Source organism: Carassius carassius, chromosome 47, assembly GCF_963082965.1.
Source record: "Carassius carassius chromosome 47, fCarCar2.1, whole genome shotgun sequence".
Lineage (NCBI taxonomy): Eukaryota > Metazoa > Chordata > Actinopteri > Cypriniformes > Cyprinidae > Carassius > Carassius carassius.
The window spans coordinates 13,767,036-13,787,249 of NC_081801.1; the positions used below are offsets into that span (position 1 = coordinate 13,767,036).

The window sequence follows — 20,214 nt, forward strand, 5'->3', positions numbered from 1 at the left end:
AAATGTTTTCTGCATTTCCAGCATATTTCTCAGCTTATATATTATTGAAGGGTTGCATTTCAGCTCAGTTCTGTGCATCTACACAAAAAAAACATATAACAAAAAAACAAGAGAAGTACACTGGAATGTGTATATGAGGAAACACACCTGTGTTTCCTCCTATGTGGGTATAATATTACAGTCCTTCAGTCGATTATAAAAGACAAATCAATAGTGCAGCTGTCTAACCACAGTCAAAGAAAAATCCTTAAGGGAATGAGGGTATTTCTTTTTGGAGTTCAGCTGAAATAAGATTAATAGCCACTCAAAAATCTGAGTCAGCCCACAAACTGTTCCTGTAATGAGCAGAACAGTAAACCCAGCAGGGTTCAAAAGATTCACACTACCTCTTACCTTCCTGAGAGGATGGTTATTCACCCCAGAGGCAGAGAACAAACTCTTCTGAGTGAGGGATCATGTGGTGACAGTTTTTTTTAAATTTGCATTTTTTTTATGTTTTTTTTTACCATAAAACAAGTGATATCACCTATCAGGAGCACCAAAATATCACTATGAACATGGCGACAGTAATATTGCTAATGCTTTTTTTACGTCTTTGTTGTATGCTCTAGCAAGTTTGTGGCTACTTGGTAAAATGGGAACGACTGGACCTGAAGGATCAGCTCAGTTCCTGTAAAGACCGTGATGCACCAAACCAACATTAAAGAACTAGACGGTTTAACAAGCAGACTGTGTTGTCGCCTTGTGTCACCTGTGCCTAAGCCAAGAAAATGAGCTTGAACACACCACGAAGACTGCAGGCAATAGCCAACTAGCATGTATGTTCTGTGTTTGCAAAAGAGGAAATAACTTTCTATATCAGCAAGTGGCAGTAGTCTATATTTGTCATTCAAAAAGAGAAGATAAAACTAGTTCTGTGTCAAAGCAGGCTTGCTTACCATTTTGAATATGTATCATGCTAATCAGTTGGTCTTTACTTTACACATTCCAGACAGCCATTTCATTATGAAAATATTCGCGTACTGGAATGCTCAGATGTAAAATAAGAGCAGCCTCTGTGTTCATTCTTGGCTTTGTCATTTGCACGCTTTCATTACTTTCACTATTCTGATCATGCACTGGTTCACTAAGCTGAACAGCCAATCAGATTTAACCGAGCTGACAGAAGTTCAACGACAGCCCAACAACAGTCATCCATCAGCTTGGTATGCCACAGCTTTTAGTGTTAAGTAGATCAGCCTACTGTATATAAAGCTCAAGTATTTTTTTTTCATGTGAAAACACTGTTCCCTGTCCATTCTCAATATTATTGAAATATCATTATTGAATTTTTATAGTTAAAAAAGGTAATTGAGACTACAGTCGTGGCCAAAAGTTTTGAGAATTACATAAATATTAGTTTTCAAAAAGTTTGCTGCTAAACTGCTTTTAGATCTTTGTTTCAGTTGTTTCTGTGATTTACTGAAATATAATTACAAGCACTTCATACGTTTCAAAGGCTTTTATCGACAATTACATGACATTTATGCCAAGAGTCAGTATTTGCAGTGTTGGCCCTTCTTTTTCAGGACCTCTGCAATTCGACTGGGCATGCTCTCAATCAACTTCTGGGCCAAATCCTGACCATTCTTTCATAATCACTTCTTGGAGTTTGTCAGAATTAGTGGGTTTTTGTTTGTCCACCCGCCTCTTGAGGATTGACCACAAGTTCTCAATGGGATTAAGATCTGGGCCAGGACCCAAAATTTCAACATTCTGGTCCCCGAGCCACTTAGTTATCACTTTTGCCTTATGGCACGGTGCTCCATCGTGCTGGAAAATGCATTGTTCTTCACCAAACTGTTGTTGGATTGTTGAAGAAGTTGCTGTTGGAGGGTGTTTTGATACCATTCTTTATTCATGGCTGTGTTTTTGGGCAGAATTGTGAGTGAGCCCACTCCCTTGGATGAGAAGCAACCCCACACATGAATGGTGTCAGGATGCTTTACTGTTGGCATGACACAGGACTGATGGTAGCACTCACCTTTTCTTCTCCGGACAAGCCTTTTTCCAGATGCCCCAAACAATCGGAAAGGGGCTTCATCGGAGAATATGACTTTGCCCCAGTCCTCAGCAGTCCATTCACTAAACTTTCTGCAGAAGATCAATCTGTCCCTGATGTTTTTTTTGGAGAGAAGTGGCTTCTTTGCTGCCCTTCTTGACACCAGGCCATCTTCCAAAAGTCTTGGCCTCACTGTGCGTGCAGATGCGCTCACACCTGCCTGCTGCCATTCCTGAGCAAGCTCTGCACTGGTGGCACTCCGATCCCGCAGCTGAATCCTCTTTAGGAGACGATGCTGGCGCTTGCTGGACTTTCTTGGACGCCCTGAAGCCTTCTTTACAAGAATTGAACCTCTTTCCTTGAAGTTCTTGATGATCCTATAAATTGTTGATTTATGTGGAATCTTAGTAGCCACAATATCCTTGCCTGTGAAGCCATTTTTATGCAACGCAATGATGGCTGCACGTGTTTCTTTGCAGGTCACCATGGTTAACAATGGAAGAACAATGATTTCAAGCATCACCCTCCTTTTAACATGTCAAGTCTGCCATTCTAACCCAATCAGCCTGACATAATGATCTCGTCAACATTCTCACAAGACGATAACAAGACGATTACTGAAATGATCTCAGCAGGTCCTTTAATGACAGCAATGAAATGCAGTGGAAATGTTTTTTTGGGATTAAGTTAATTTTCATGGCAAAGAAGGACTATGCAATTCATCTGATCACTCTTCATAACATTCTGGAGTAGTGTTGTCAAAAGACCCAGTACTTCGGTACCAAGTCGGTACTAAAAAAATTTAAATGTGACGGTACCAGGTTTCTTTAAGTACCGGTAGTACCGAGGTCCCGTTCAAACCCGGTTCAGCGCTATGATTTCCGCGAAGCAGAAAACGAGGACGGAATCTCAAAATCCAGTCATGAAAATGAAACTTACATTTTAATATGGACAGTCATGGAATTTGTCAAAGTTAGCATACATTAATCAAATCAAATCTCCATATGGACCAGTATCTGTAAATGTTAAGCCGCAAAAGTTGTTTGAAATATGAATCCGTGTTCTGCGCGTCTCTGTGTGAATTAATGAATGGCAGAGAAGTGCGGGTTTGTTTACTACATAGACTGAAGCGAATGACGCTTGCATTAATTTCAGCATTTGAGCTTCAGAGTTCTCTCCATCAATCGATCTGAACTTTTCAGTTCATCTCAATGGACGCACAGCGCACCTGTATTTGATGCTCTGTAAACTCTTTGTGAAGGCGCATGACTCACCGTTGCTTTACTGATAGCGCTGTTTCTCACACGTGCAAAGAGAGAGAGAGCGAGAGTCTTACCACGCTCATTTAGAGTTCATTTAGAATTATTTATATTCATTTTCGAACAAGCAGAAGACATACCGGTTTCTCCGGTAGTGGACGGAGCTAATGTGCAAATGGCAATTTCATTGGCTGGCGCTGATTTATTTCAGCAAATCAGTTTGACCGAACGCAGATGTGATTAATATTCATGAACCCAGCAGCTCATCAATTCATAGTGCATTGTATATACATTATTATGATAGTATATATAATAATATAATATATATAATAATTAATATGATCTATTACTATTTTTTTACAGAAACCCTCAATGACCAAAAATATCTTAAGCATCACCACCAGTCTTAAGTTCAGTTAAAATTACAAATATGCATTCATTAGGCCTAAAAGTTAATTTTTACATAAAGGCATTGTGCTAGAAATATTACTATTATTTAGTAAAATGTATGTGATACTGCTACTACTGTTGAAAAAATTTATAAAACTTTATTTTTTAAGGAAATAAATCACAATATTTCTTCCATTTTTAATTTTAATAGCAAATCCCCTTTATTTACCGAAAAAATAAAATGTGTTTAAATTTCATAAATTAAAAGACAAATTAAATTTGGGTGAAACTTGTTTACTGTTTTTCATAATTATATAACTTGTAGAAAAACTTTAAACACAATTGTAAATAAGTATAAAGAATGGCATTGTTTTTATTTTTAGTGCTAAAAAGTTATTTTTTTTTAATTAGCATATTTTTGTGTTTTGCTTTGGTACCGAAATTGGTACCGAGAACCGTGGATTTTCACTGGTATCGGTACCGAATACTGAAATTTTGGTACCGTGACAACACTATTCTGGAGTATATGCAAATTGCTGGAGTATATGCAAATTTAATTTAATTTAATTTAATATATGCTCAGACCATGGCATGGATTTAGGATGGGACTATCTGTTTGTTTGACCAGAACAATACTTTATGTTTATGTAATTATGTTTAGTGAGAATAGCACACTCCAAGGCACCATTAACTGCACACACACACACACACACACACACAGAAAACATGTACACCATTTAATCTTAATAACACTCATGATTTGTAATTCACACTTATGTGACACATTGCTTGATCAGATGGATACAAGCACAACTAACTATTACTTAACTATCTTTCCATTGCAACTTGAGTTGTACTGAACAGAGATGACATCACTGAATTCAGTGATGAACTGCCTTTAACTGTCATTTTGCATTATTGACACACTGTATTCCTAATGAATGTTGTTCAGTTGCTTTGACGCAATGTATTTTGTTTAAAGCGCTATATAAATAAAGGTGACTTGACTTGACTTGAACAACTCACCAAGATGGTGGTGACTATGTAGGTCCTGTTTTGCAGTCCAAACGTCTCATTGAGCATGTTGCTGTAAGTAGCTGTGTTCACGTATTTTTCACGTTGGTTCCAGTAGCCCACCTGCAGGCAGAAAAGAGGAATGTCACAGCATTGCACAGAACAGAGCCACTATTTTTAGAATGTTAAATATTCATATTGATGGCTTAAGAGGAGCAGTAATCACTTGAAATGCATGCGTGGCTCTTTAAGCCTGCCTGTGACTAACACTTCATTCGCTTTCATCACAGCAAGTGCTGAAGTTTCAGGAGCAACCTCAGGTTAATCATTCCGGATCAAATTTATGTCAGGAAAATGTCAAGCATGAATCTGTTGCATGATCTAAAACTTCAAGTGAGAAGTCAGAATCTATGATTACTGATATAGGATGGTAAGTGTGGACGCCATATGTGTGGAAGCAGGGGAAAAAAACTCAATTCGATTTACTTTCTTGGGTCCGTTTGGGCCAAGTTCCATCACGCTGACAGTAAAGTTGGTGCGATGTCCTTTTTCATTAAACTGAATATGTCCTGTAAGCCCTTCAAATTGCACCTACAGAGACAATCACACATAATTAGATTGTTCATAATTTCATCTTCATCATCGACACAGAACTTCACTAGGTGTGAAACCTGATTTACATTTTTGTACAGGAAGCCAAATGATACTTTCGTGGGGCTGCATGATTAATCAAAATAAAACTGAAATCACCATGGCTTACTGTGATTATCACAATGGCTGCTTTTTAATTAAACAAATATATGCAACGTGTCCTAAGTGCATCACAGTGTTCCTTTACACACAAGCAGCTCATGATCCTGTGTTTTCAGTGTCTCAAAGTGGCATTAAATGCTGCTCCACACAAATTCATTTCTGCATTTGGGACCCTCATAACATGAATTAGGAAATGCAACATGCCCCAACCATGTTCCCAAATTTATAATGAGAGGCTCATTTATAAAACAGATGTTGTCAACAAAGAGATGCTTAAAGGGCTCCTTGCACCAAAATAAAAGCTGGATGGTTTATTATAAGAAAATAAAGAAATGAAGACATTTTTAAAAAGTAACATTTTATATTTTAATACGTTTATTTAGTAGAAGTTGTAGTAGTGGTAGTAGTAGTAGTAGTAATAATAATAATAATAAAAATAATAACTACTACTGTCTTAATTTGTAAGTCACTTTGGATAAAAGCATCTGCTAAATGATTAAATGTAAATGTAAATATAATTGCTATTATTATTTATTTTTATAGTTATACTATAATATCCACCACAGCAAACCTGAAGCTGCATGCAAATGCAATTAGCCTTTTTCCCTAAATTGTGAAGGCCTAACTTTGCATTAAATAATGGCATTTTTAAAGGGTCATGAAACCCCAGACTTCTTATTCTAAGATTATAGCAGAGGTGTTTGTGTTGTACATCATAGAAGACAATGTTAGCATCCGCTAATTTTAACTGTTGGAGAAAATTGGTTAATTTTAAGCTTTTTTGCTCTATTTTCATCTTCCGGATTTAAAATCTACATTGTGTTGACGTCACGATTTGTGACATGGCAATGGACTATAGTACATTGATGAGCGTTGGTGTCTATTCAATTATTCATGAGATTGCATGTTATTATACTATGAGAAGACGCTTCGCTTAATTATTCACAACAACATGTGTTGATCTGCTATGAAAGACACATCAGACTGTGAAATGACTTCGCACACATTAACAGAGAAACATTTATGGATCGCAGAAGAGTGTTTTTTCTTTGTAATAAGAGTTCGGCACAAACGCGATTCATTCACTTGGTGAGTGTAACCGTTTTTATAGCTCTGTGACACAACCTGTCAAAAGGCTTATATAAACGCCACATAATAATATATATGTCTCATTTGTGAGTCGCTTTGAATAAAAGCATCTGCTAAATGACTGAATGTAAATGAAATATGTTTTCGATGCAGGGTGCAAATGGCTGGGCATTTATTTGTGTTTCTAACTCGATGGTAGCGAAATGAAACTGTCTGAAAGCAAAGCTGTGTGTGCTGTCTGTCTTCCCTCTTCCCCCTCCCCCGGTCCGCTGCACACCACGCCCACTTTTTTAGCATTTTTTTTAAACTGTGGTGAGAACTAACCAGTGCAGAAATGGGGGGTTTCATGACCCTTTAAAAGCTGAAAAACCAGTGGTAAAACTTGCTCTGCATCAGCCCCTGGAACTTTTAAGTCTTGAACCAGAAAAAAAGCCCAATAAGAAGTCACAAAGCCTATTCAATTGATCAGCATCCTGTTAATATGTATGTGGCGCTGCACAGAGGCTGTTCTCTGTTTGTCTGAAATGAATGTATTTACAATCAACATCTATAAACGATTGCTGAGAATTTAATCAGATGATGGATAAAACAAAAGCAGTTTGTGATTGCATAATGAGGCTGAATCAAATTACTTTGGATGTTAAGAAGAACCTGATGTTCTGTTTGTTATATAGTAACAGTGCATGATTTCTTTGTTCAACTTCCAAGTCAGTAAAAAATACAGGCCAGTTCTGAGGTTTGCCGTTCTTCCGACGAAGTACCAGCTTTGCCATGAGAACCAGTACTCTTTTGGTGTAAAAAAAAAAAAGGTCTAGTTACCTGCTGTAGGGCTCTCTGAATGTCGATGCCTTGGCCCCAGGGTGCAGGAGGGTTAGCCAGACACTCTCCTGCATTCCCCCTGCGAGATATATCAATGTGCTGCTTTCTCAGGTTCTGGAAGGCCGTGGCCATGACAGTCACCCCGTCATATGTAAGCGCTCCAGTGTACTATTATGTTCCAAATGAAAAGTAAGGGGAAAAGGATAAAAGGAGTTATTCACAACCTTAGGCTTTCAAATGCCCTGCTGAAAAGACCGGCGTAGAGGGTCACCAGTATACATTGATGTGTTTCTTGTTAGTTTAAGTAGCAAGATTTAATTTCACAAACCATCTTCACCTCTTCACCTCGCATTACCCATGCAGAATCCAAATGGAAATTCAAGGTCTTTTCAGCAGGACACAGTCCAAGTCCATCATGAGAGCATTTACTGTAAAATCATATTTTTATGACTAAGACCTTGCTTTACCTTGAGCCTCCTTTTGGGACTTTTCAAGTCTTTACTGTCAAACTCCAGCCAGTGCTGTATTGTCCTGCTGACAGTAGGGTTTGTGTAGTTCATGAGCTGGAAGCCTGTCACATTGGCACCGCCGTTCCTGAACTCTGTGAGATTAAGATCCAGAAATCCCTGAAGGCAAACACATCAAAATATCCCAATATTCATTCATCTTTCAATTCTGCTTTGATACACAGACCAACCTTTAACAGCAAGTTTCAGGACTTTGTGTACTTTAATAAATATAAAAAAACAATGCAATCGTTTTTAATATCAGAATTGTGTTAGATTTCAGAGTAATAAAATGAGTAAAAAAATCTATTACACTTTTTTTTATTGAAGCAATAAATTAAACAGAAAATATTTTTCAGTCAAACAGAACACAATATAAACCAGAATAAAGTCATTCAAGTCAGAACACATAATGTAGACATAATTACATTATTCTAAGTCTAGCTAGATCTTAGAAAAAAAAGACCCATTAGAAACAAGGCTTAATTGCACAGTAATGGTTAGAGTTATCAATATAATGTGGTTACATCATGAGAGTCAGTAGAGGTAATGATACAGTCGCATGCATAGACATACATAGATATGCATGCTGGGTAAATATCACTTTGTGATAACAGCTAATTGTACTGTATCTGTGTTTATGTGTATGTTTGCTCATCTGGGTGACCAACCCCTGTGGCGATGAACCCAGGGGACTCTATAATGCAAAGTGTTGCATCCCTGCTGCTTTCATAATAATTGGTTATGGGATGACATCTTTTCTCTTCATCACTGAATTGGATTAAGTACAGTACTTGTCTTGTTTGGAGGATTTTCTTTTTACCCGTCAAATAACCCAATTGCATATATTTACAATGCTTTCATGTGAAGTCACAGTTCACGAGTTCTGCATTACAGTTTATTTAGTTGGCTTTCTGAACAACTATTATTTTGTAATATTAAGATATTAAAACCATCCTGAAATTATAAATTAATTTTTTAAAAGTAAAATAATGCAAATATTCAAATAAATATTAATAAAACATAATACACTACCATAGTCCTGACCTAAGTGCCACAGGGAAGGTCTGACAAGTATAGCCATTGAGTGAAAATGGAAACGACATAATAAAAAAATTAATATAATCATCATGAGATTCATAATGAGAAATTAGGTCTTTTCAGCTTCTTCAGTTGGCCAGTTATGTTTTCTGAGCACCCGTTATTTTGTTACTCCACTGAACTCCTTAATGCAAATTGATAATATATGATAAAAATGCAAAAAAAATAAAAGGATCTCACGCCTTCGAGAAAGGGTACAAATGCTAATTCTGTCAGCTCAGAGGGTAATCTGCAATCTGTCTGCATTGTGTGTAACATTTAAAAGCATGCACACTCCCCAGTCACACAGAAAAAAGGGAGAAAAAGTAGCCATGCGATGTAAAACACCACCATCAATTCGTCTGAGCGCTCCCTTGCGATTCCAGTCAATGTTCAAGAGGTTAACCGACAATACATCATAAGTAGCCTCAAGGCTCATAGTTCATTCATGCAGACCAAAAAGGACTGAAGGATACAGGATTCTTCACTTACCAGGTTTGCTAGTATGAAATGGTAGTTCTTCAAGTTCTTTTTTTGTGCCGCAATCTGAAAGACAAATACAACATATTAAACAGCATTAAAGCACTACCCTCTCTCTTGCTGTCAACTAATGGCAGGCCTCTTTCCTTTGATGCCAGTTAAAGTATAATTTTTAGCCTGGCTCTCTAAATAGCAATGAATAGGTCCCATCATTCAGGACTTAATTGCACTCCCTCCCAAGCTCATTGAGTGTAGAATATCTATGATCAGAAGGATAAGTCGGAACTACACGAGATTGAAGGGAGGAAAGAAGGATTTGGCATCTGTCACCATAGGAAGTCCAATTATAGGACTTAATGACTACATGTGCATGAAGACCGCATTAACACCTGTGAACAACAGCGGTCTTCTGGAAGCACACTGTCAGGGTTAACTGTATCGGATGCTGATTTCTGATCATTGGGTTTGGCACTGTTTCTTTGAGATCTTGTCTGGATGGTGAATGGTGAGAAAAGTAATTGCCTTGGTGTGCCTGAAGGAGGAATTAATTGTTTCTCAATCCTCAGATGGGAAAGACATGGCATAACTTTAAAGTGTACTGAAAAATGATCTGCTATTCAATAAGACACATGTAATGTCCCATAATGAAGTCAACATAACATTTCTTAAAATTAAGTAAGATGTCCCAGAGCCATTAAGTTAAGAGAATACACTGCGAATTGTGAAAAATTATTGCAGGCCTTTGACCATACTTGGCAATACTTGGAATCCTTCTAGAAAATAAGAAATTCATTGGGGATACTGCGGAAGCAACAAATTATTAATTGAGGTATACATTTTTGTACATTTGTCTTAGTGTTTTCTAAGTGTTTTGCTACAGTACTAATTGTTAAGACCAAATAAAACTCCACAGATTTCCACCCTTTTGATCAAAAACCAGGCAAACCACATGGTTATGGGTTTGCACAGTAAAATACATGCACTATACACATGATAATGTGTTCTTAATAATAGTAACGTACAGTATGAAGCTTTACCAAGTTTAAGATGGAGTTGAGTCTCTCCAGCTCACAGTCCAGAATGACCCTGTACTCCTTCTTCAGATCCAGATCTTGGATGGTTTTCAAGAATGCCACCTCTGTCAGAGTGTCAAAGTTTATGGATGTCACCTGCCAGGTCTTTTCAGCAGCAGTGTCCAAGATCTTTTGCAACACCGTCAGACCTTCAATAAAAAGTCCCAGTAAGAAGACTCATATGGCTTTAACTGAATATTCATAATAGGCAGCTGCTTGCATGGATACACATATGTTTCAGCACAATATGTTGAAGCATCTGTACCTCTTCAAAACATCAGTATTTTAAGACAGTGATGCAACTCTGTGAATATCACTTTAGTGATGTACTGTAACATCCTGGGAAGAAAAGTCTTGATTTGGAAAAAATCCCACATGCTCTGTTGAGTCACATAGTCCGGAGGAGCAGCTCTGTCTCCACATTTAGCAGGGGGTCTCCACTGTTCTGCTTCAGCTCTAATCAGCATCTGCTTTCATATCACTTAGAAGCCTCTTTTCTTCAGCTTAGGGAAAATTCTGGGTGTTTTTGTAAGGAGGACAAGTTAAGATGCATTTGAAGTTGTTTAGTCTGGACAGATTTTAGAAAAACCTTGAGCAAGCATGGTTAAATTAAATATATGGATATGCAACATTTATTTTCTCACTAAACAGTGCTCTTTTGTTACGTTACGTCTACCTTGCTTACGTCTGATTCTCAGCCTCCTCTTATATATTCTCTGATTTGTTTTCCTCCAGTGCTTATTATCTTTTCAAAGAAAACAGAAACACACGTTGAGAAACTGCCTTTTGTAATCTGGTTGATCAAAAGCCACTACCGGCAATTGTATGAATTGTATGGCTATGATTTTCTTAGAGGAAAATAAATAATGTGATATTAATGGCCAGCATATGGATGGCTTGCTGTGAATTTCATTAGAACTGAACAAACTATTTAATTGGAAGGCTCTCGCCATGCAGAGACACAATGTATGACTAAGCATGCATCGTTTCAGATCATTTGACTTTTTCTGGTTACCTGCATGTGGTTTGGTCATGTGATGGTTTCTCGCATATGGAGAGAAACTAATAAAAAAAGAACGGCTGATTGTTCTTCAAACAGGAACTATCTTCCGACAATGACAGCTTGTTTCCTGTGTAGCAGACGTAGTGATATAATTAGTTTAATGAAAGATTATTCGCTCCTCAGTAGCATCTGTATTTTAAGATGAGTGATTTCCCAGCCTCCTATGATCTATTGACTAATTGAATGTAATTCATCAAATTCCTCCTATTTATTTGACTAACATTAGCTAAGTCAATGACAAATAAAAGTCTTCCAGATAAATAAAATTCAAGGCATTAATGTTCACCTACAAAACCACCACTAGCTCTGCACCCCTTTACCTAAATTCATTACCTCTAGAAGCTTGCATTCTCCAAGTGTATGTATGTTCTCCACGCATTATTGTTCCGTCTCAAAGAGGCACAAAATTACTTAAAACAAAACAAGAAAAATGTACTTATCCTGTTCAAAATGTACACCCCCAACTCTTAATGTATTGTTTGCTTCTGGAGCATCAGTGTACAATGTTTTCACCTTTTATAATAGTTATGAGTTCTTAATTTTTCCTCAGAGTGAAAAGATAGATCTCAAAATTATTAGTCATTGTCGGATGGAGCCAAATATTCAGAAGATGTTGGAAAACCAAAGAATTTGCAGGACTTGAAGGATTTTTCTGAAGAACAGCAGGCAGTTGAAAAACTATACCAAAACAAAAACCGCTGTGGGTCATCCAGTGTATGTAAACTTTTGAACATTTTTATAAATTATACATTTTCATTTTTAGAAAATCAGTAAATGTAAATATCTATTATGTAAAGTTGATTATTTATGATAGTACTAAATAAAAATGGCATACATTATGATCCCTCTTGTTTTGTTAAAATGATTGCATATTCTACTCGGGCACAGAGGGGCAGCCTCAGTCCTGTGGGGCTACTGTCCTGCAGAGTTTCGCTTCAGCCCTAATTTAACAGACCTGAAGCTAATCAAGGTCTTCAGGATTACTAGAAGGCTACAGGTGAGTTTGATCAGAGTTGGAGCAGAACTCTGCAGGACAGTGGCCCTCCTGGACCGAATTTGCACATCTCTGTGCTAGGGGTATGTAAACTTATGAGCATAACAGTATCTTCTGTAGCTTCTGAAAGGCAGAATTAAATGAAAAAAAATATGGCATGGTCCTGATGCTGTGTCTGTCTGATTGAGGGAGCAGTAATCACTGTCCTGACTTTGCAGTGTCCATTGCAAGTGTATTCATTATTGTGTTTGTCTTTTGGTTAGTATAATTTTTTTATTGTTTCTTTTTAAAATTATTTTATTATTTATTTTTTTATTTTAGTTTAATGATTTACTTGAAGTGTCTGTGTTTGCAAATATTTAAAATATTTTTCTCCATCTAAATGTTGCAGTCCTCTTGAGTTTGTTTATTAATATTTGCAGTCCTGTTAAATGTTTGCAGTCTTGCATTTGCTGAAAAATAAAAATTGAGTTTTGTTGATGCCTTGCTGTGTTTGTGGCTTCGTTTACAGTTATTATAAGTGCATATGACGCATATTTTTGTATAGAAGGCCCGTAGGATTTAAAACATATTAAGTATACAGTAATTTATGGACGTTTACTGAGACACGAGTGTCCGTTTACAGAGATTTAACTGCCTGGATTTTGCAGAGACTATTGTCATGCACAGGGATGTACGTGGATTTACCAGTGAGTGAGTAAACATTTCCGCATACAGAATAGTCAGTTTCCGACAGTGTCCAGAAATCAGAAACGCCAGAGCACATAGACAGAAACTGACAGAAACGATCCATTTATGAGTTTATATGCTGACGTGAACAGTCCGGAAATGCACCTTTTCATGCAGTGAATGTAAATGTAAGCTTTCAGACAAGTTTTTGCATTCATGTTGGTTTTATATGGTTTTATTCAATTTTTTGACAAACGTTTACAATTATGTGAACATAAATAGCTTAAGCATCAAGTAAAAAGTAAATATGCTTGATTAATTATTACTCAAAGAAAAAATATTATAATAAATATGTAGTTTAAATAAAAGTTAATTAGAAGTGCTAAACTGTGTTTAAAAGGAGATCTGGGTGGTCATCCAGAACTTCCCAACTTCAAAAGACAATCTCATTTAGTCATGCTGTCTAAATTAGCCTTTACCCAGAGGAACAGGATCAAAGCCTGTGCATTTTGAAAAATCAAATTATGCCGCTTTAATACAGCGATCAGTGTTGGCTTATGCTCGGTTACGATAAGCTTACTGGTCAATATGAACGATGCATTCTGCAGGCAGCAGAATTTCAACTTCAAAGACATCAAATCTCCAATTTAACCAGAGGCAAGTGCCTTTAAAGCCAAAGCTAGATCAATACTGACACAAATAATAACACACATATTAGTGTTTGCGAGCAGCACAAATGTACAAAAATACAAACCACCAACCTCCTGATAAAGCCTAACTATGGATTTGGTGGAAAATTAGGCCATGCAAAGTTAAGCAAGTGAGATGTTTCAGTGCATACTAGCTGGCACATTTAAATGGGTCAGGAAAGCGACATACACTCAAATAAATTTATCAGAGACAACATTAATAAGCTAATTTTAGTATTTAAATAATTTGCATTTGTTGTGAATGCTCGGTTGCACTTTCAGACATGGATTTGGATCATAATTGGTGCTGTCATCACAGTTGCTCATGCATTATGGCCTAGTCTCTTAGAGGGAAGCTTGGTGTTAGAAAAACAGGATTTGTTTTGCTTCACTTTCAAAATATGTATCAAAATTTGTCCATTTTTGTAAACTTTTTGTCTTTTGCGAAGCTCTTGCATGATTTTTTTTCCAAATGAGACAAAAAATGTCTTTGCTTTTGGCAGAGATTCAACTATATCTAAAGATGAGCAGATAGAAACATTACAAAAATAGACGCTGATCTTGGCCCACTGCATACTATTAGCATAATACGTTAACAATGCATATCATTAACTAAAAACAAGACTATAATCTGGACTGTAGTGTACAAAGAGAATCTTGGGTTCAGTTGTCCACATAAATACTGCTTTCTGCAGGATATACACTGAAACGTTTGTCACTAGGGTGAAATTTTGTATAATTCTGGATAATTTGCATACTACCTGCACTCTTTTTCCCTGCTTTCAATATGAGCCATCATCTGAAAGGCTTTCATTTCACATCTCTCTGTAAAATACAAGATTAAAAGGAGATTTGCTAATTATGGAATAAGTACTTGGATTATTACACAACAGAAGACAGAATTAGGTTTGTCACTGAAAGAATGGTGAGTTAGCCAATGCATTCACTGGCATTCATTAAAAGACTTCGTCAGATTGCCTTTCGAAACGCCTCTACAGCCTTGGCCACACCAACGCTCTACCCTCTCCTGACGCCTGTGTCTCGGCAGCTGTAAAATAGTCTCGTGCCACAGAGCAAACCAGCTTTATCTTCCATCAAGCAGCACTAACCCGCAGATAAGACGGAGGGAGAGATGGACAGTTTGTTAGTGTTGCCTAGCAGGACTGTGCCACTGGTGATTAGCCAGGAAAAAGAAAGCAGATGAGTGTAGGGATTGTCTTGGAAGAGCAGAATTGGCTTGTTTCACCCACTTTTGCCACGCTTCTCCAAATATTGCACACACAGGAACAAATTGAATTTCCGTCCGTCTCTTTTAGAGTCCAATGCAGTGTGTTTTCCTCGCCGCCTTTAACAAAGTTGGCTGTGTGTTTACAGGCCCTAACTCTATTATCTGGGTCTTTGAGGAGATAGCGCACATGCAGCTGGCTCATCATGCTTCAGCTTGGTAAACATCTGTGTGAGCTGGCAAGGACAGATTTGGGGGTTGTGATCACTAAACTGCTGCAAGCTCCACAGATGATGCTCGTGCCATCTGCAGTGGCTTTAAGATGTCATCTCTGAGCACCTGACAAATGGCGCAGTAAACATTAGGGTGAGACCAGGTAATTGTAGGAGTAGTTTTGCATGGTAGTAGAGAACACCATAACACCTCTATTAGGGATTTGATGCATTCTAAAGGTTGTTGAAAGGTTGGACTATTTTTAATATGACACATTACCTTGATATAAAAAATGCAGCATGGTAATTAAATTGTCGCTGTAAAATACATAAATAAATAAATGAAAAATGTGAAATAAATCACTAAAAACTAAAATGAGTGAATTTAGTCATAACAACATTATAATATACAGTATGAACACTGCATATTAACAAATGATGCTCGGATATGTCAACCCAAGTAATCAAAGAAAAAAAAAACTCAGCAGTAAAGCAGTAAACAAACACTAATGGATATGGAAAGAATTAGGAATGCATTATATAAAAATTTCAGTCAATAACGATAAACAAAAAATTCTTTATATTATGGTAAATAACTAATAAATGGGTGAAATAAAATTTGTATTCTATTTTATCTAAATTAATTAGAAATCAAAATTAAAAACTAAAATCAGTTTTTTATATATTACAAGTAAATTTAGGCATCACAACATTATAATGCACAGTATGATAAATGGATATTAATTTTGAGATTACATTTAACAGTCATATTAAATTAAATTTCAATAAGCGATAGATGATTGCAAACATAATCTAAATGTGAAAATAGGGGAAATGAGCATGCACACTTAAATACTGGAAGATAAAAAAAGTCTAATATCGGCCACTAACTGATATGTTACCGATATACTGTACATATAAATAATCTGCATATATAATTTGATTTAAACAAGGAAACAAACAAACATTCTTTCAGATTTTGTGTCAGCTTAGACTGAGGATAATTATGATTACATATGCCATGTTCTTTACCTATGAGCTCTGGGTATAATGTAGAGGTGCACGATAAATATCGGCCGATAATTAATGTGCATCAGTTAACAACGGCTCTGTTTAGTAACAGCTGCTCTATGTGAAATCAGACACCTTATGGAATTTACCGCTGATTAGATAACCGGCTTAACTGAGAGATGCACAATAATTATCAGCCGATATTTATCGTGCACCCCAAGTATAATGTGTTATATGACATGACAAACATTTCACACACACACACACACACACACGTATGCATACACAGGAGTTACTTAAAAGGTTTAAAATAACCGAGAGACTGAGTACTCTTGTATCCAGGCAACAGGAGAGCAGAGGTAGTTGTTGTATTTGTTTGTGAATGAAACACTCAGTGACCTTGTGTTCCTAGTTCAGCACTGGCACACATCTGAATGATAAGTGAAACAATAATGTGTGTTTCTTGATTCAGGTTTTTATTTCCCTTAACTTTGTGTAATCAAGAGTGGGGGGAGGGGTGTAGACAAATGTAATACTTTGTAACATGGTGGGGAATTCACAATGAACTGTGCCTGTTGACAGTGCTGTTATTTGTTATTTGCACATGCTCTCTGTGTTGTTTTAGCACCGATCCATTAAAGGAATAATTCAAATCAGGTAACAGCAAAAATGCTGCCACAAAATCTGTATATCATTGAGCAGCATCTCTCCACCACTGGAGTCCTGACTAATTTCAACACCTGAATCAGCTCTTTAAAATGCTCGACTATACCACGCATCTGGATATACGGTTATGATGATCATCTCCATTATTAAATGAGTAAATCCTGCTATAATCAGTAGTAAATCTACACAGATGTGATGTTTTATTAACAAATTTCAGGAGGAGCACGTGTAGATAATCAAGCCCTCTCCTCAGACAGCATGACAAATACACATACTATTTTTCTCGCTTTATTATCTGCAAGGTGAACTTGTGAGACCTCTTTTAAATGAAGTTCTGTTTACCAACTGCTTTCTGTGAGTGGTAATGATGTAAAGTTTATTTTACCAGACAAACAGAGCTGTTCAGTTTGTAGCCTTAAAACTGGGAAGAGAATTAGCATTTTCTTGCCATGGGTTCCCTTGGGAACTTCATATAGGTTTTTAGATTAGTGGTTTTACATTAAGAGGGAAATAAGTGTAGCTAATATAAAACTACTGTATGTGTAGCTAATGCTGCCACACAAAATCATGCTGGAGGAGATGACTGACAAAAGCAGGACACTGTACCTGCACCCAAAAAAGGTCACCCGATAGTGTGGATGTTTTCTGGATTCTATAAAAAAGATGAGGTCTTCGACTACCCAGTCTGCAAGAAGTGCTGATCAACAATATGCTCTTTTTGTAAGCCTTTGTACACTTATGGTTATGAACTCTCTCTCTCTGTCTCCATACACTTCAATTTTGAGTGCGATTCATGATTGACTCTCAAAATTTCTACAGATATTGCAATAATATTGTTAGCATTAATTATTTTGTCCATGATAATCGTGTCGAAAAAAATCTAATGCCACGGTAGCCCTAATTTGGAAACTGTCGAAACCCATACAACTACCACAAAGATGTGACTTTACATGCTTAATGAATTGATAACTGATGTAGTTTTAATACAGAGGCTTCAGAATTCACAATTGTGGTCCGACCATGTATAATTTATGTTGTAGAACAAAACATTAAAGTCACTTCAAGTAACCTAAACCACAGACCTTATTTTACTCACAAATCGAAGACTGCGTTTCTAAAACCCCTTCAGGAAATTCCCAAGGGAAGCCATGGTGAATTAGTCTTACGGATTGGTCAACAAATTGATTTCATGACTGAACAGTTCTACAGCACTGAGTTTTATGAATAGGGTTCAATCAATTATTAGCTTAATTCACATAGAAATGAGACATGTTTGTACTGAAAATAATGACAGTGACTTTATTTAAAAATGGCTCAACACTGTACTAATGCATTTAGCACCTGGTTAAAATGGACTATGGGTGGTTAACAAATTAGAACAGTTTTTGTGCAGAAAATACTGTGCACAACATTGGCACAATTGCCTTGCTCTGTTCTGGTCATGGAATCCGTAAAATATTGCAATAATGATTTGGAGTTATTCTCTAGTGACATTCTGATAATGATTGGATATGGCAAATATGATGGAAAGCCACACACGTGTCTACACTTACATAGTACAGCCAGTGCTCATCCATACTCAAATCACAAATGAAGATCTTTCAGTGAACTTCAAACAGATTTTCAGAACAATCCTGTGGAATCAAGGAGCCATAAGTAAAATTACTACAACCGAGGCATTGGAAATGTCAAAGTATAACCCTATTATAAGCCAAGCAGCTCAATAGGATTACATCAAATCATCACGTTTTTCTGACTTTCCCAGCAATATCTTCTAAAGCTCCTAAATCACAAATCACTAAATTAGCTGCAGTTCATCTTCGTGACATCCCGAGTAACCTTACAGAGTATCACAACATTTTATTGCAGCTGCAGTGGCAATGCAGGAAAAAAAAAACTAAGAATGTCATATTCAACTCGCACGGCCTGATATTGCTGAGTTAGATGTGTTCCTAGGTCAACATATTTTGTTGACCCTGGAACAACATTTTACTCAAAAAATGTAGTCTTGACCGTAGATGCTGACAAAGATGTTGTCCCAGGAACATGTCTCACTTGGTAAAATCAGGTTCTGCTATTCAACTCACCCTGAAAAAATCATAGTAGAACTACTCATAAATTTAGTTTCCATCATTGCCCTTTTGAAACTGCACGTTAGCAGGATAAAAAGCCAACCTGAGTTGGAGCTGTACATGTAGACGAACTTGGTCCACTTGTAGTGCTCGACAAGGGCGATCAGAGCATCCTGGAGCTCAGGTCTCAGCTGGATCACAAACTGGTTGTTGGTATTGATGGGGAAGCTGGGGGTGATGAAGCACACATGTAGAGCGCCACAGAATGACATCAGCATGTTCATGGTCTTCCTGTCATACAGGCCGATGATGGCGTAGACTCCTTTGGAGAACTGGGAACAAACTGGGAAGAGTACAGAAGCAGAAATTTAAAACTAACCTAAAGGAGTTGCATTATAAAATACAACTTGCAAATGAAGCAATTAAATAAATATATTTTTTTTTCTTATATCTTATGGGGGGAAAAAGATTTTTCAAACAGTATTTAGAAGCTTAATGTGGTAACTTAGGATATTTATTTAATATTAAACAATTTTTTGAACAACATTTATTGTAATAAACAATATGCAATACATTTAAATTGAAATGAAAATGTTTACATTTATAAAAATACAAAAAAGATACTTAACACAAATGTAAATATTTTGAAGATCATATTTTTAATTATGTGCTCTAGATGTACAGTAAAAACATAAAATCTCATTATTTAACTGTAAAACATGCATTACATTTTTATAACACATTATAAATCTTTATACTTTAATTTTTATTGTAAGTTTTAAATAATAATAATAATAAAGAATTATAGGAATGTCCTACACAAAAAGGATGGTCAAATTTAGGGTGTTTGGCATCAGAATGGCTGAAAACCCCCGAAAAAAAGTGAAATGGATCTTGTTTTAAGAATTTTTAGTTATTTTTATTGGAAACAAAACAAAAATACTGACAAACACAAAAATAAATCATTATCAATATAAAACGTGAAACACTCATTACCACCAACTTTCAATCAAAACACAGGTATTACAGAAGCAAGTGCTGGGTAGTAAATAGGTTATCTAAAATTCTGTCATGATCACCCACAAAGCACTTCCTTCTGAAAAACAAGA

The 20,214-nt window shown here is 36.6% G+C and overlaps 1 protein-coding gene across 5 annotated transcripts in view; it reads right to left on the bottom strand.

Annotated features, from left to right (window-relative positions):
• The window catches only part of LOC132130451 (glutamate receptor 1-like), a 61,147-nt gene that overhangs the window by 30,095 nt on the left and 10,838 nt on the right, over window positions 1-20,214 (bottom strand). For all 5 annotated transcript variants that reach the window (XR_009428705.1, XR_009428704.1, XM_059542163.1 and 2 more), the window contains 7 exons: window positions 19,209-19,448; window positions 10,469-10,653; window positions 9,444-9,497; window positions 7,833-7,991; window positions 7,366-7,533; window positions 5,191-5,295; window positions 4,717-4,827 (listed from right to left, as the gene is read on the bottom strand). Coding sequence is in view for 3 of the 5 variants with exons in the window: in XM_059542163.1 (XP_059398146.1) it covers window positions 4,717-4,827; window positions 5,191-5,295; window positions 7,366-7,533; window positions 7,833-7,991; window positions 9,444-9,497; window positions 10,469-10,653; window positions 19,209-19,448 (1,022 nt within the window). In the remaining 2 variants the exon portion in view is untranslated. The remainder of the gene's footprint in view (window positions 1-4,716; window positions 4,828-5,190; window positions 5,296-7,365; window positions 7,534-7,832; window positions 7,992-9,443; window positions 9,498-10,468; window positions 10,654-19,208; window positions 19,449-20,214) is intronic.